The sequence below is a fragment of the Microtus ochrogaster genome, linkage group LG4 (genome assembly GCF_000317375.1).
Source record: "Microtus ochrogaster isolate Prairie Vole_2 linkage group LG4, MicOch1.0, whole genome shotgun sequence".
In the NCBI taxonomy this organism is placed as follows: domain Eukaryota; kingdom Metazoa; phylum Chordata; class Mammalia; order Rodentia; family Cricetidae; genus Microtus; species Microtus ochrogaster.
Window position 1 is genome coordinate 13,481,683 of NC_022030.1, and position 16,825 is coordinate 13,498,507.

General features: G+C 43.1%; 2 protein-coding genes across 8 annotated transcripts in view; one reads left to right on the plus strand and one right to left on the minus strand.

The window, feature by feature from the left end:
• Window positions 1–6,278, plus strand: part of Zc2hc1b (zinc finger C2HC-type containing 1B) — a 66,241-nt gene extending 59,963 nt beyond the window's left edge. Inside the window, exon 7 of the mRNA XM_013351411.2 lies at window positions 6,163–6,278. Within this exon, the coding sequence (XP_013206865.1) occupies window positions 6,163–6,278 (116 nt within the window). The remainder of the gene's footprint in view (window positions 1–6,162) is intronic.
• A 2,166-nt stretch (window positions 6,279–8,444) lies between these two features.
• Window positions 8,445–16,825, minus strand: part of Plagl1 (PLAG1 like zinc finger 1) — a 43,966-nt gene continuing 35,585 nt past the window's right edge. For 2 of the 7 annotated variants that reach the window (XM_013351426.2, XM_026786110.1), the window contains 3 exons: window positions 14,671–14,733; window positions 13,976–14,343; window positions 8,445–11,531 (listed from right to left, as the gene is read on the minus strand). In XM_013351426.2, coding sequence (XP_013206880.1) covers window positions 9,851–11,531; window positions 13,976–14,127 — 1,833 coding nt within the window. In that variant the 5' untranslated portion in view covers window positions 14,128–14,343; window positions 14,671–14,733 and the 3' untranslated portion in view covers window positions 8,445–9,850. Of the gene's footprint in view, window positions 11,532–13,459; window positions 13,518–13,975; window positions 14,344–14,670; window positions 14,734–16,825 lie in introns of those variants that run through there. The other 5 variants (XM_013351428.2, XM_026786111.1, XM_013351429.2 and 2 more) reach the window with 5 other exon arrangements.

Sequence of the window (16,825 nt, forward strand, 5' to 3'; positions counted from 1 at the left end):
GTTCTTCGGTTGAGGAGCATCTAGGTTGTTTCCAGGTTCTGGCTATTACAAATAATGCTGCTATGAACATGGTTGAACAAATGTTTTGTAGTATGATTGAGCATTTTTTGGGTATATGCCCAAGAGTGGTATTGCTGGATTCTGAGGTAAGTTGATTCTTAATTTTCTGAGAAACCACCATACTGATTTCCAAAGTGGTTGTACAAGTTTGCATTCCCACCAGTAGTAAATGGATGAGTGGTCCCCTTACTCCCCATCCTTTCCAGCATAAGCTATTATTAGTGTTTTTGATCTTAGCCATTCTGAAAGGTGTAAGATGGTATCTCAGAGTTGTTTTGATTTGCATTTCCCAGATAGCTAAGGATGTTGAACATTTCCTTAAGTATCTTTTGGTCATTTGAGATTCTCCTGTTGAGAATTCTCTGTTTAGTTCAGTACTCCAGTTTTCAATTGGGCTATTGCGAATTTTAATGTCTAATTTCTTGAATTCTTTATATATTTTGGAGATCAGTCCTTTGTCTGATGTGGGCTGCCTTTTTGTCTTATTGACTGTGTCCTTTGCTTTACAGAAGCTTCTCAGTTTCAGGAGGTCCCATTGTTGCTCTCAGTGTCTGTGCTACTGGGGTTATATTTAGGAAGTGGGCTCCTGTGCCCATGCGTTGAAGACTACTTCCCACTTTCTCTTCTATCAGGTTCAGTGTGATCAGATTTATATTGAGGTCTTTAATCCATTTTGACTTGAGTTTGGTGCATAACAATAGATATGAATCTATTTTCATTTTTCTACAGGTTGACATCCGGTTATGCCAGTACCTTTTGCTGAAGAAACTTTCTTTTTTCCATTGTGTAATTTTAGCTTTTTTGTCAAAAATCAGGTGTCCATAAGTGTGTGGATTAACATCATGATCTTCAATTCTATTCCATTAGTCCACCTGTCTATTTTATGCCAATACCAAGCTGTTTTCATTACTGTAGCTCTGTAATAGAGATTGATGTCAGGAATGGTGATGCCTCCAGAAGTTCCTTTATTGTACAGGATTGTTTTGGCTATTCTGGGTTTTTTGTTTTTCCATATGAAGTTGATTATTGGTCTTTCAAGGTCTGTGAAAAATTGCGTTGGGATTTTGATGGGGATTGAATTGAATCTATAGATTGCTTTTTGTAGAATTGGCATTTTTACTATGCTGATCCTACCTATCCAAGGGCATGGGAGGTCTTTCAATTTTCTGGTATCTTCTTCAATTTCTTTCTTCAAAGACTTAAAGTTCTTTTGGAATAAGTCTTTCGCTTTTTTGGTTAGTGTTACCCCCAAGATATTTTATTTGTGGCTATTGTGAAAGGTAATGTTTCTCTGATTTCCCCTTCAGCTTCTTTATAATTTGTATATAGGAGGGCTACTGATTTTTTTGAGTTGATCTTGTATCCTGTCACATCACTGAAGGTATTTATCAGCTATAGGAGTTCTCTAGTACAGTTTTTGGGTCACTTATATATACTATTTTATCATCTGCAGATAATGAAAATTTGACTTCTTCATTTCCAATTTGAATCCCCTTGATCTACTTTTGTTGTCTTATTGCTATTGCTAAAACTTCAAGAACTATGTTAAAGAGATATGGAGAGAGACAGCCTTATCTTGTTCCTGATTTTAGTGGAATTGTTTTGAGTTTCTCTCCATTCAATTTGATGATGGCTGTTGGTTTGCTGTATATTGCTTTTATTATATTTAGATATGTTTCTTGTATCCTTAATCTCTCCAAGACCTTTATTATGAATAGGTGTTGGATTTTGTCAAATGCTTTTTCAGCATCTAATGAAATGAGCATATGGTTTTTTTCTTTCAGTTTATTTATATGGTGGATTACAATGATAGATTTTCATATGCTGAAATCCCAGCCCTGCATCTCTGGGATGAAGCCAACTTGATCATAGTGGATAATTTTTTTTTTGATGTGTTCTTGGATTTGGTTTGCCAGTATTTTTTTTTTGAGTATTTTTGCATTCATGTTCATGAGTGAGATTGGTCTGTAATTCTCTTTCTTGGTTGAGTCTTTGTGTGGTTTTGGTATCAAGGTAACCGTAGACTCATAAAAAGTTTGTCAATGTCCCTTCTATTTCTATTATATGGAACACTTTGAGGAGTATAGGTATTAATTCTTCTTTTAAGTTCTGATAGAATTCTGCACTAAAACCATCCAGCCCTGAGCTTCTTTTTTGTTGGGAGGTTTTTGATGACAGCTTCTATTTCTTCATGAGTTATAGATCTATCTAAATTGCTCTCCTGGTATTGATTTAATTTTGGTATATGGTATCTATCTAAAAAATTGTCCATTTCTTTTACATTTTCCAATTTTGTGGAGTACATGTTTTTGTAGTATGACCTAATGATTCTCTGAATTTCCTCAGTGTCTGTTGTTATGTCCCCATTTTCATTTCTGATTTTGTTAATTTGGGTGTTTTCTCTCTGCCTTTTGATTATTTTAGATAAGGGTTTGTCTATCTTGTTGATTTTCTCAAAGAACCAGCTCTTTGTTTCACTGACTCTTTGTATTGTTTTCTTTGTTTCTATTTTGTTGATTTCAGCCCTCACTTTGAATATTTGAATATTTTCTGTCTTCTACTCCTCCTGGGTGAGTTTGCTCCTTTTTGTTCTAGAGATTTCCGGTGTGCCTTTAAGTCACTAATGTGAGCTTTCTCTGTTTTCTTTATGTGGGCACTTAGTGCTAGGAACTTTCCTCTTAGCACTGCTTTCATGATGTCCCATAAGTTGGGATATGTTGTGCCTTCATTTTCATTTGATTCAAGGAAGTCTTTAATTTCTTTCTTTATTTTTTCCTTGATCTAAGGGTAGTTGACTGTTCAATTTCCATAAGTTTGTAGGCTTTTTGAGTGTAGTATTGTTAAATTCTAACTTTAATCCATATAATCCGATAAAACAGAGGGGGTTACTCTAATTTTTTTGTTTTTATCTGTGGAGGTTTGCTTTGTTACCAAGTATGTGATCAATTTTAGAGAAGGTTCCATGAGGTGCTGAGAAGAAGGTACATTCTTTTGTGTTTGGGTGGAATATTCTATAGATGTCTGTTAAGTCCATTTGACTCATGACATCTGTTAGTTCTCTTATTTCCCCGTTAAGTTTCTGTCTGGTTGACCTGTGCATTGGCGAGAGTGGAGTGTTGAAGTCTCCTACTATCAGTGTGTGGGGTTTGATGTGCAATTTAAGTTTTAGTAATTTTCTTTTACATATGTAGGTACTCTTGTATTAGGGGCACAGATGCTCAGGACTGAGAATGCATCTTTACTAATTGTTCCTGTTATGAGTAAAAAGTGTCCTCCATCTCTTCTGACTGATTTTAGTGTGAAATCAATTTTGTTAGATTTTAGGATAGCTACACCTGCTTGTTTCTTAGGTGCATTTGATTGGAAAACCTTTTCCTAACTTTTAACTCTGAGGTAATGTCTGTCTTTTAGGTTGAGTTGCATTTCTTGTATATAGCAGAAGGCTGGATCCTGTTTTTGTATCTGTATCCATTCTCTTAGTCTTCGTTTTTTTTTTTATAGGTGAATTGAGTCCATTGATATTAAGCTATAATAATGACCAGTGTTTGTTAATTCCAGGGTTTTTTTTGGTAGTAGTATTTGTGTGTTTCCCTTCTTTGGGTTTTGCTGGTGGGGTTTATCAGCAGATACCTGTGTTTTTGTGGATGCAGTTAGCTTTCCTGGGTTGTGGTTTTCCTTCTAGTACTTTCTGTAAGGCTGGGTTTGTGGATACGTATTGTTTAAATCTGTTTTTGTCATGGAATATCTTGTTTTCTCCATCGATGGTGAATGAAAGCTTTGCTGGGTATAGTAGTCTGAGATTGCATCTGTGGTCCCTTAGTGTCTGCAGCACATCCATCCAGGACCTTCTGGCTTTCATGGTTTCCATTGAGAAGTCAGGTGTAATTCTGTAGAAGGCACTGTGTTCCCACCCAGCTCCCGCATGGCTAGCTTTATACCTGAAATAACACACAAATTGTATTCTTTTAAACACTGCTTGGCCCATTAGCTCTAGCCTCTTATTGGCTAATTCTCATATCTTGCTTTAATCTATATTTAGTAATCTGTGTAGCATCACGAGGTGGTGGCTTACCGGGAAAGATCTTAACCTGCGTCCATCTTGGAGAGGAGAGGCATGACATCTCCTCACTTCCCTTCTTCCCAGCATTCTGTTCTGTCTACTCCACCCACCTATGTTCTGACCTATCAGGCCAAGCAGTTTCTTTATTAATTAACCAGTGAAAGCAACAGATAGACAGATGACCCTCCTCCATCATTGGATGAATTCTTGCATTGGTACCTACCCATCTCTTCCTTCAAATGAGGCTGGCAGTGTCTTTGCCTTGGTCCAATCCTTGCTGTGGCTGTCTGAGTGTTTGGGAGTTTTTCTTGGTCTGCTCTGTACTGTCAATGTCTGTCTCAGAAAGCCTCTGAGGTCTCTGTGTGCCTGCTCTCTTGGTCTTCTCTCCTGGTTTGCTCTCTTGGTGTTCTCTCTTAATCCCCTCAGTGTTGTGGCAAGCTCTTGGTCCCTCTTAAGTCCCCTCAGTATTGGAGCAAGCTGTGTTTCAGAGTTCCACAGAGGTTGCAGGAGGATAATCTGGTTTGGGGGCAGGGTGTGGCTAGTAGTTTGGACAGTGCCTGGATGGGTTTGAGTTTGGGGGGAATCCTAGTCACAGGAGGAAACTTCCAGCTGGTTGGCTAGAAAAGCTATGGGAGTTGGGGGAGGGGCCCATGATTTTGTCCCACTTGGGAGGTCCTAGAGAGTGGGGCATCCCACCATGTGGGCTGTTCACTCACCTCTTAAGTCCCTTCAGTATTGGAGCAAGCTGTGTTTCAGAGTTCTACTGAGGTTGCAGGAGGATAGGCTGGTTTGGGGGCAGGGTGTGGCTAGTAGTTTGAATACTGGCTGGATGGGTTTGGGATTGGGGCATCCTAGCCACAGTAAACTCCCTGCCCGTTGGCTAGAAAAGCCAAGGGAGTTGGGGGAGGGGCCCAGGGTTTTGTCCCACTGGGTAGGTCCTAGAGAGTGGGGCGTCCCACCCTGTGGCTGTTCACTCAACTCTTAAGCCCCCTCAGTACTGGAGCATGCTGTGTTTCAGAGTTCCACTGAGGTTGCAGGAGGATAGCTATTTATTTAATTTTTGTCTCAAATTCAAGAATGGGTGAGTCTGTATCTATAACTACAGAAAAGAAAGCAGGAATAGGAAGTATGAAATTCCGTGGGATGGTGTCACAATTGTTCCTTATTTTGCCCCCCTTGGGAATGTTCCATTTTGACGTAATAACTAATCTGTTTATGTTTGCAAAGGTTTAGCTACGAATCCTACTTCTGGAGGAAAACTCAGACAAGGATTTAATAAATCTTCTAAAAAAGATTAACTCCTAGAGGCCAGGTAAGAATGAAGCCACGTACGTGTATTCCAGTGCAGCTGGTCATGTAGGCTTGTGCAGGCAGGGCTCAGTGAGTAACCGCTGAGGGAAGGGGCCTAGAGAAAGCAAGCCATGAAAGGGCCTGTTAAAGTATTCTCTTGAAGCCCAAGTCAGCCTTGGCTTTCGTTCTTCAGGTACTAGCAGCCTTTTTTTTGAAGCAATAGTTCTCTCAGGCCTGGAATGCAACAAGTAAAAAAAAAAAAAAAACTGGATGGGTATTGAACACCAGGACCCCACCCATCTCTGCCTCCCTAGTACTGGAATTATCAACACACTTCACCATACCTGGCTTTAAAAGAAAAGAAAACATAGGTTCTGAAGATTAAAATCACATCTTCACATCTGTGAAGCAAGCACTTTATTGAGCTATTTTAGGTCTTGACTGGATTGGAGAGGGAATACTTCTTCTCCTTGACTGGAAGCTATTGACTTTTCCATTTTTTACAAATATACTTCCCCTTTTAAAAAGGTATCTTGTGCTCACATCCATGACTCCTACATCTCTGTCCTTAATAGTTCTGCTGGGTGTGCATTGAAATTTACTTTGAGAGACAAGGTGTCTCGCGGCATGACGGCTTGCATAGAGGCTAAGTAATCACGTTCCCTGCAACTTCAGAATCTGGACGCCCTAGTTACCTAACATCTTCCATGTGGAGACTGAGGTAATGCTCATGTCCTGTTTTCTGTCCTCAGACTGGCTTCCTGTTGCTCTGCAGCGTGGACAGTCGGGCATCCAGAAACACCTACCACAGAAGGCCAGAAATATCTGTTCTCATCTGCCATCATTAGAACAAGTGATAGACGTTTAGATCTCAAGTTTATCTACTCCTTTGATGCTTTTCAAAAGTTATTAAACTTATCAGCCTATATCATAATGTTCGGGTTAAAGATTCAAAGATTTCCTTGAAGTATCTTTCATTAAAGAACAACAGTGTGTTTTTGTGTTTTTGATATTTGTATCTTTTTGTGAACTAGTCATTGAAGAACTATAGTTATCAGCTGGGAACATCAAGTTTTAACCCACTTCATTCTATGTAAAAACCGTAACACCCCAGTTTTGATATTTGTATCTATTAAGCTATAATTAGTAATTATTTCTACTTTATTTTTAATGTTATAAATTTTTAGATACATTTAAAGTGTATGACATATATTTAGATTGTATGCGGTATGTATATGTACCACATGTATGCCGAGTGCCTGCAGAACTCAGAAGAGAGTGTCAGACCACCTGGAACTGGAATCACAGACATTTGTGGGCAATCATGTGGGTGATGGGAACCAAGTCCAGGTCCTCTCCAAGAGCAGCAAGTGGACCATCTCTTCAGCCACCCCCCATTCTTTACACGCTCCTCTATATACCAGATAGAACTCTTTGGGTTAGGCCAGTCCACCAAATGCTGTCTGCCCCCATATATACATATGTTTGTATGTATGTGTATAATATGTATGTATATATATACTCATTATGTATGCACGATGGGCTCAAGAGTTGTAGAGATTTGACTACCCCTGCCTCCCACATGCTGGGATTGAAGATATGCACCACTCTGTTCAATCCCAGACTGTATTTTTTGGAGTGGAGGGGAAAGGTTGAAGATACTTTGATTCTCTGTGAAAGAAGTCTCTAAGGCAGTGGTTCTCAACCTCCCTAATGTTGTGACCCTTTAATACAGTTCCTCGTGTTGTGGTGACCCCCAACCATAAAATTATTTTTTGCTGCTTCATAACTATAATTTTGCTACAGTTATGAATTATAATATAAATATCTGTTTTCTGATGGCCTTTGTGTGTCGCCACCCATAGGTTGAGAACTGCAGCCCTAGCGGTTTGTACCTCATATCTTCTAATCCTGAAGCTTCCTATTCATGTTTTTTATCACAGTTTTGTTTACACAGTTGTGTGGGGGGTGAGTCAATTCTTCCTTCTCCTCGATGTCTTAAGGGTGAGGAAATATCCTTTTGTAGAGTCCTTAGTCCATACTTCCTTCGTTCACGAACATATTCTTAACCAGGGACTTTAGGAAAATTAAACTACGTTCTCTGTCACTAGTTTAGCAAAAGAATCCCGGGCTTTCCCCACTGCTGGTGCAGCACACTGAAATGCTCATGATCTGGACCATGGGGACCAAATACCATTGTTTCATGTACAGGAAAATCAAGTATTCTGTGCAACTGACCAAAGACTGCGGTAGACTACTATGTAAAGGTATTTGTGGAAGTGCCTGCGAGCAGACCTTGGCTGAGGTTGGCTATTGTTTGGGGAGACTGCTTTCCCACCCAGAGGAAAGGGGGACTGTGGGAACCAAGATATCCCAGAGCAGTAAATTCCATCCCGCGGGGTTATCTCACTGCCTCATTGTCCACTCTGGGTCAACTGTGGCTTCCAGACCCTGCTTTCATGGCTGATCCCATAGTGTTAACTTCCCCGTTACTGTCACTGGCTTCAACCCAGCCCCACCTTGGGCTTCTTGACAAGGCTTTTTCCATATACAAATGAACTCAAGGTTACCCTTTCTTTCACCCCCTCCCACTTAGAGCTAACACACACACACACACACACACACGCACACACACATGGGGGGGGCGACTGTCATATCTAGGGGGTAGAATGTTTTCTGAAGAAATCCCAATTAGCTACATGAATTTCTCAGAGATACCAGAAATGAACTGTAAACACTACTGTGAAACTGAATCAGGGTAACATGGAAGAGACCACTCTGGTGGCTATTCATCAGAAATAAAACATAGGACACTGTGACAGTCAGTGCCGAACATGTGACCAAAGCTTAAAGACTTTAAGTCATAATTTACTCAAAAGAGGCAAAAGTTCTGATGGGTGCTGATGCTGAAAATTGTGAAGAAGTAATGGCCCAGAGGAGGCATGAGGGCACCAGGAAGGTTTTCTATCTCAATGGGGGTCTGGAGCCTATGTTGATGCCAGTGTCGCTAAATGACAAAATTCAAGCCGGAATGTCAGATGCTTAACGTTTATTATATGTAGGATATATATGTCGGGAAATACAGTCTCAAAACGAAATACCGTCTTCGAAGATTAGGCCTTACACTTTCAAACTCGATTAACAAGATATCAAGAGGGAGAGATTACAAGTACAGTTACATTGCTAAACGGGTTTTACACTTTCAAAATCGATTAACAAGGTATCAATTGAGAGAGATTACGAGTACAGTTACATTGCAAAACAGGTTTTACACTTTCAAAATCGGTTAACAAGATATCAGTTGAGAGAGATTACGAGTACAGTTACATTGCAAAACGGGTTTTACACTTTCAAAATCGATTGACAAGATATCAAGGAAGAAAGATTACAAGTAGAGTTACATTGCAAGACGCAATCCTCTTGGGATACAAACTAGTGACTTAAACTAGTCAACTACAGATACATTTCTATTGGCAACTACAAACAATACTTTAGAAGGTCAGCAGCTTGAGTACTATTTTAAGCTAGTCAAGGGAGATTCTTATCTAATACACTTATTTTTCTAATTCCAGTCTATTTTCTTAAATTCCTATGAAGAACACAATGGGCATTTGAGTCAGCGAAACACTTCTGACTGATGCCACAAGGAGTATACCACTTAACTAGGCTACACAGTGATTTTTTTTCTTGTCAGATATAACTGACAACCAGTTTTGTCTTTTAAGATAAATGAAGTCATAACTCACATTGCAACATCACATGAAAAAATATTGAAAACTACACGAACAATTCACTTTAAAGATCAAGAAATCGATAACTTCACGAGGAACTGTTCCTACAAACTACAAAGTAGGCTACGAGAAGAGGAACTAAACTACATCTAACCCCGAAGGTGGAAGAGTCCCTGAAAAGAAACACACAGCCTAGTTCTAAACGCCATACGAAGATTACCCTCTTCTCTTAAAAACATCTTCCGAGGCGGAGAAATCCGCACCTTTCCATCACGTCCCTCGTAGGCGGTACTACACACAAAAGTTCTTAGTTAACATCATTACAACAAAGGCATACAATTAAATTCAACACACTTTATTTTACAAAATAGCAGCTGTCGTTTTGGATCTTGTTTGTGATTATATGATAATAATATGAGGATATAATATGAGGATAATAATATGATAATAGTACGATACTACTTGCACTTCAACTACAGGATACGCACACGCTCACTAAATTTGGTACAAAGCATGAATACTAAGGATACTATATATTGGCACAATGCATGCAGTGAAGAGTATTCCTTTTCTCAAGCTAGTAATCGCGAATAAGCTAAAGCCCCAATCCTGGTTTTCAAGCTTCCCCTCAAACTGTTTGATGTTTCAACCTGTAACTGTTGCTTAAAACGCCTTCCTCCTCAAGAATTACGCCTTCTTAAAAATCAGTTTATCTGAAAGCATGATGAAAATGGGGCAGTATAGCAGTGTTGGTGCCAGTCGTGAAAACGTGGGGGATTGGGGGTAAAGGGAGCTGCCCCAGGCTCACAGTGGCCACTGCTATTTGGGCTTCTTGTGGCTGCGGCTGTGGCATTGGCTGCGGCAGCGGCTGAGGCTGCGGCAGTGGCTGTGGCTGCAGCTGTGGTGGCTGCGGCAGTGGCTGTGGCTGCGGCAGTGGTGGAGGCTGTGGCAGTGGCTGAGGCTGCGGCTGCGGCTGCAGCTGCAGTGGTTGTGGCAGTGCCTGTGGCAGTGGCTGTGGCTGCAGCTGCATTGGCTGTGGCTGCAGCTGCATTGGCTGTGGCTGCAGCTGCATTGGCTGTGGCTGCAGCCCCATTGGCTGTGGCTGCAGCCCCATAGGCTGTGGCTGCAGCCCCATAGGCTGCGGCTGCAGCTGCATAGGCTGTGGCTGCAGCTGCAGTGGCTGAAGCTGTGGCTGCAGCTGCATAGACTGTGGCTGCAGCTGTACCTGCGGCTGCGGTGGCAGCAGCGGTGGTGGAGGCGGCAGCGGTGGTGACGGCTGCTGCGCCAGACAAGTGATTGTATGGGTCAATGGCTCCCCCGGCCCGACTGGGATGGCGTTATTCACAAAACCATTCTGGGGGGGTGGAGGGGGGATCTGCCAAAACCCCAATACGGAGGAAATCTCCAGAGAGGCAGGAATCGCTATGTTCACAGCATCAACTATCAGCTCTTTGGGCAGGGTGACTTTCCCAATGCCCTCCTTAGCCATCTCAAAACATGGGCTGAGCTTGAGAGGCGACTGAGGCTCTTGCACAGGCAATTCCTCAAAGTAACCCATGTTGCCAAAGCCTTTGGCCTCTGCTTTAATTGGCAGGCCTGCAAGTGGGGCAAATGAGGTAGAAGGAGGACTGTACTTCGGCTCCTGAAGGGTTTGGGGAGGAGAGGTGGGAACTACCCCAGGGTGCAGAGTGATAAGCTGCTCTGGCATTGGCTGCAGAGGCTGGGCGACCTGTTCTGGGGGAGCAAGCACTAGACCATGAATCTCGGGTGGCAAGCCACCAGCAAGCCCGTTCTGAGGGGGCACGCCTAACTGGAAAGGCGGCATGGTAGCAGCCTTCACCTGGAAGGATGGCGGCGCAACGGTATTAAAGGTGCTCACATACTCTCCTGCCTGCATACGCTCTTGCTTCAGCTCCTGCGAGTGTGTTTTCTTGGTGTGACGGGTGAGGTGGTCTTTGCGCCCAAAGCGCTGGGCGCAGAACTGACACAGGAAGTCCTTGCATCCTGTGTGGACCACCAGGTGGCGACGCACATCCTTGCGGGTGTAGAAGCATCTGTCACAATGGTCGCACTGGTGCTTCTTCTCCCGGGGGGCATGGTGGGCTTTTTCCTCCGCGTGAGACTTGAGGTGGACCAGCAGGACCTCGGTGCTCCCCAGCTGGACGGCGCAGACGCCACAGGTGAGATCTCCGCTGCTGGCGGAATGCAGGGCCAGGTGCCTCTTGTAGCCCAGCATGGTGTGGTACTTCTTGCCACACTCCTCGCAGATGTAGGCGATCTTATTGGGATCGTGGGTCTGGAGATGGTTCTTCAGGTGGTCCTTCCGGTTGAAGGTCTTCTCACAGTGAGTGCACTGGTGGAGCTTCTGGGGTGAGTGTGTGGCCATATGCCTAGAAACAGAAAAGGGGGTGGGGGGAATAGTTTACAATAGAATCGTTTTATGAATGAAGACAAGGAGACAGCACTGTCACGATGTGACTAGCTATTTCTTCAAGGTCTTAGTGACATTTTAACTTATAAACTACTTTGCAGTATTTTCCAAATGCAGATATTTTATCATTTAAAAAGGCAAGAATTACTAACATTGCTTTGTGCACAGCTCTCCTTCCTCTCTTGATTGAGATTAAAAGTTTAGGTCAGGGGTAAGGTTCTTGGGAGCCTTTTTAAAAATTATATACCTAATCTCGGAGAAAGTATCCAACCGACCTCCACGTTTTCAAAAGTTTGCCATCCTCAAACTTGGGAAAGTTCATTTTAGTGACTAAAAACCCAAATGCTGTGCTAGTACTTCCCCTACAACACGACTTTTTGTGAGGATGTGTAGCTCACTGGTTGTGCGCAGGACACTTCATATCCCTGGTGACAGTGGCCCTTTAGCTCCTCATTCTTAGATTGTCTTCATCACAATTTCAATCCAATTGTAACCTTTGAACCAAGGCCTTTGGATACAAGAGAATTCCATATATTTACTCTATTTTTGTAATCTCATTAAGTCAATCCATTTTTCGGGTATATACATGATTATACATTTCATCCAACGGTCTACCTTGTCTGGCCCATCCCAGATGCACAGCCAACAGTTTAGTGGCCCCAATAAAGAAGACTGGAAGCCAGTTCAAAAACTGTGTTGCTGATCTGAATGTAAACTGTAATTTTCTTTCAAATAAGCAAACCACCACACTTTCCTCCTCACTTTTCTTCTTTTTTATTTTTATTTTTTTTTTTAAAAAAAAAGCAGCCCTACTATGTACAGTGCTAAGAGAAGTTAGTTCCATCCCTGCCGTTCAGGTCACTATTACTGATTCATATACCATGGTGGGCCTTCACTTGACTGCTCTTATTTCATAGTGCATGAACTGAACATTTTGGTATGTCCTGTAGTCAGCACAGACATGCCCCCTTTGGACAGCAGGTAGATCGTGCCAAGACTTAGAGGGTCTTCAACATGCTCATTCACACTTCCTTAGAGGTCAGCCTGTCCTGCCAATCAGCTTTTCTAGCCCTTGGCTGTCTCTTCCTAGTAGCTAGCTGTTTATCATGCCGGGACCACCACTGTCTCTTTCTGGTTAAGTGGTCAGTTATTTTTCTTCAGTCTCTGCTTATAAAATGGGTTGTGATGATGGGAACTGGATGGAATGCTGCCCTATCCCCTTTAAGACAAACCTAAGTATCCTGTTCTCTCACCACTTGCCAGTTCCCTAAAAGAGCGTGGACTCTGGTCAGGGAGCCAGATGGGCTGAGGCAGGGACAGTGGATAGCGTACACTACTTCCTGCTTTGGCCCACTTTCCACCTTGATGGAGCAAGACGTTTCTCCTGAACCACCTCTCTGGCCGTGCATAAGGCACCAGTTCCTCTTACCACGGTATTCCTAACTAATTCTACTTATTGGAATAATCTGCCCTCCTGTCTTTTCTTCTCTCCAGGTCTCTCATAGACCCCTGGGGTGGTCCCAGTGACGCCAGAGCTACCCTCTGTGTTGGCGTAAGGGTGCCTACATGTATGCAAAATAAGTGTGATGTTAAATGGGGGGCCCTTAACACGAAATCGGTGCACATGGTAGCCACTCGATACGGTTGCCATGACAACTAGAGAAGGGCCTCCAACAGGAGACATTTGCATTTTAAAAGACAGAAGCATTTCCAGTCTTATTTTAAACATCAGCTCATATAGCATTATCAGTAATAGCGATGGTCTTAAGGTCAGGAGCAGAATTTATCTCTTCCCCTTTCCCGCTTTTAAGTGCTTTCCTCCAGAGGACTCCACGGCGGAATTGCTGCTGCCACTCAGATTGGAAGCCAGGTCGCGAATTCTCTCACCTTTGCGTTACATGTGAGTCGTCAGCGACTGGAAGCTTGAAGGATCATTTCTAGAAGACTAGAGACCAGCAATATGGAGAGAAGTAAGCAGACAGCATTGGATGCAGTCAGTCACACTATGGTCTGATTGCATAGTTTATCTTTCCTGTGGCATTACCAGAATCCATTGCGGGCAGACTATATACCTTGGGTACCACTTACCTTATAGTAGAGAGTACCTACTTGCCACTAGAGAAATAATTCATAATCATATGCCACCTCTCTTCTAGAGGACTCATCTGAAAACCACTGGCTCGGTGTACCGTGGACTCCTCTGAAAGTCTGAAAGGGGCACACGTGCAAAGTCTAGCTACCTAGGTGTCATAGTAATCACTGGAGATATGGCTTTAAAGAGTCCCTAAAAGGCTGAAATGCGCCCACACCCTGCCTTTTATGCTCCTTTGGTGAGAGCCCTGAAGGCCTGAAGAGACACTTAGAGGTCCAGGTAGAACTGCGCACCTTCGGAAAGCCTCTCACCTCATCAATTTATATTTAGAGACGAAGGCTTTGCCACACTCAGCCTGCGTGCACTTGAAGGGTCGCTCCCTGGAGTGTGAATAACTGTGGATGGTGAACTTCTCCAGGGTGAGGAAGGACTTGCCACATGACTGACAGCGGAATGGAGCCATGGCCTTTGCTTTTCACACCTTCTTTTTCAGATGTGCCGAGCAAATGCTCTGCCATCTAAAGCACAGGCAGAAAGAAGGGAGGGGCCTGCTAGTGCTGGACTTCAGGAAAGGGTAGAGGCGGCACTGCAACCAAGCAGAGAGAGCCGTGAGGCACAGGAGGGATGCAGGGCAGGAAGGAGATTTTCATCACAATAGCTCCGCGTCCTGAATGGCCGTCTGTGGAGATAAGAGGAACAGTTTTCTCACACCGGCCATTGGAAAACTGTACCCGCCACCACTTTGGAGCCAATGACCCACAATTGGTATGCTTCTTTAAAATGGCTCAAATGGGCCCAGCTCCCCCATCCTCCCTTCTTGCTTCCCGCAGTCTTTCATCTGCCATTCTGGAGCCCCTGTATTCTGACGGCTCTTAATAAGAACTGCTATTTTCATAGACTCCAGGTCATCAATGGTTTCAGCTCAGTGTGAGACTCAGTGAACTGATTCAGCAGGGGAAAAAAACAAGACAAAACAAAACACACAAGCCTCACTCTTTGTACGTACTGTGTTGCCGGTTCACAATGGCCACCCTTTATTCAAACCACTAAGCTCTTTCCTCTTCATGCCCTGTTAGCATAAGAGAAGCTGTTGACAACACCTGTTTAAACTCTCAGAGGATGAGAAGAAATCATTTGTATACATCTCAGTGAATTTGTTTGTGGACTCACGATGCCCCAGGCCCGACACCAACCAAGTATGAGGCACGAGCCTTGCTACCTTGAGGTGGGGGAGAGAGACAATGTTCCTGTGGGAACAAGACTGAGGACTCTAAGGAGAGCTGGAGCCAGCACGCTAGAGAGCCATTGCACACTCCCTAGTTACCTGCGGATTAGCCAAGGATAGGAAATGGGTGTTTTGCCCCCTTCAGCTTGTCTTGTCCCTAATCCAGATCCTTACCACACTTACAGCCCAGCCAGCACCCAAGAAACCCTGCATCTCCTTTTCCGACCATAAGTTGAGCTGCTTCAAGTGTCTAAAGTAGCACTGTAAGCAACAGAGCAGAGCAATGGGCAACCGAGTAATTTTCAGGGAGGCATGCTAACTTTCTATGGGTCAATACTTTTAAATGTTTAGGGTTCAGGTTGAAGATCCCGAACCTGAAAAACCGCAGTGTCCCCACATTCCCCCTCGGAACATTTCTGAGTGTCAGTTTCTGCGAGTCCAGGAAGAGAATTTCATACCTGCCTCCTCATGATAAGTCACAGTCAAGATACCAATAACTTGAAAACAATCATAAAACTGCCTCAGGCTATTATAGAAGGTGGGTTTGAAACCAAAACGTGACGAAACCCCAGGCTGAGGCTTGAGTCCCACCCACAGGATATCTCATTCTGTTATACACACTTTTCCAAAAGTCAAACGACTCAGCTGCACTGAAATGCCCGCTCTCCTAAGTGCTTCTGATAAGGGCTGTACACGTGAGGAGCTTTTGTGCACAGTCGGCCCTTAGGGCAAGACTTTAAAGCTCAGTTGCCTGTAGCCTCTCAGTTACTGCTCTAAATCTTTAGAGTTGCCATTTATTGTTCAAGATTAATGTCTACTTCCCTTTTAAGGTACCTTCAAATCAAAAACCTAGGTAACACACAAGCATGCCCTTAGGTGGACCTCAGTGAGTTCAAGGCCAGCCTGGTCTACAGAGCGAGTTCCAGGACAGCCAGGACCATTACACAGAGAAACCCTGTCTTGAAAAGCAAGCAAACAAACAAATAAATGAGTGATTTTAACTGGGTCCCTGCATTAGCTCTACCCAAAGCCCTCTTGTTCCCACCCCTCATTCCTGCTTAGTATTCTTTTTTTTTCTTTTTTAAAAGAATATTTTCATTTATTTATTTTTGTTGAGTTCCAATGTATTTATATATGTTCCACATGCATGGGGTTCCTGCAGAGACCAGAAGAGTTATAGGTGTCAATGAGCTGCCTTGTATGGATGCTGAGAACTGAAACTGAATCCTCTGCAGGAGAGTGATCTCTCCAGACCCAATGCACTCACTGTTAGCCCATATGGGATTGAAATCATTGACTTTGATCATCATGCTGCAACCAACTATTCTAACCAGTCAAATATAATCTTTGAAATAAACTTCTTAGTGATACACTTACTAGTCTATTTTATACTAGCAATTTTGAGAGAAACATTCTTGTGATGGATTGAAACAGAAGGAACCCGAAAGGGGGTGGCACTATTAGGAGGTGCAGGCTTGGTGGAGGAAGTGTGCCATTGTGGGGTCTGGCTTTGATGTCTCTTTTGCTTAAGCTTTCTTCAGTGTGTCCATCAGTTAACTTAATGTTGCCTGCAAGATGTAGCGCTCTTAGCTCCAGCATATCTACCTACACATCACTATGCTTCCCATCATGATGACAACGAACTGAATCTCTGAAACTGTAAGAGAGCCATCCAATTAAATGTTCTACTTTATAGCATTGCCATGACCATGCTGTCTATTCCCAGTAATAAAAACCCCAAGTAAGAAAGAAGTTGGTACCAGATACTGAGGTATTGTTGTGCTAGACCATATCATGTGTTTGTTTGGAGAAATTTTAACTTTGACAGTTTGGTTTTGGAAAGTAGTGGAATGCTTTAATACTGTTTAATTGGCCATACTAGTTGGGTCATGGAAGACAGTGATGCTAAGAGTTATTTGAACTATGGGAGACTCAC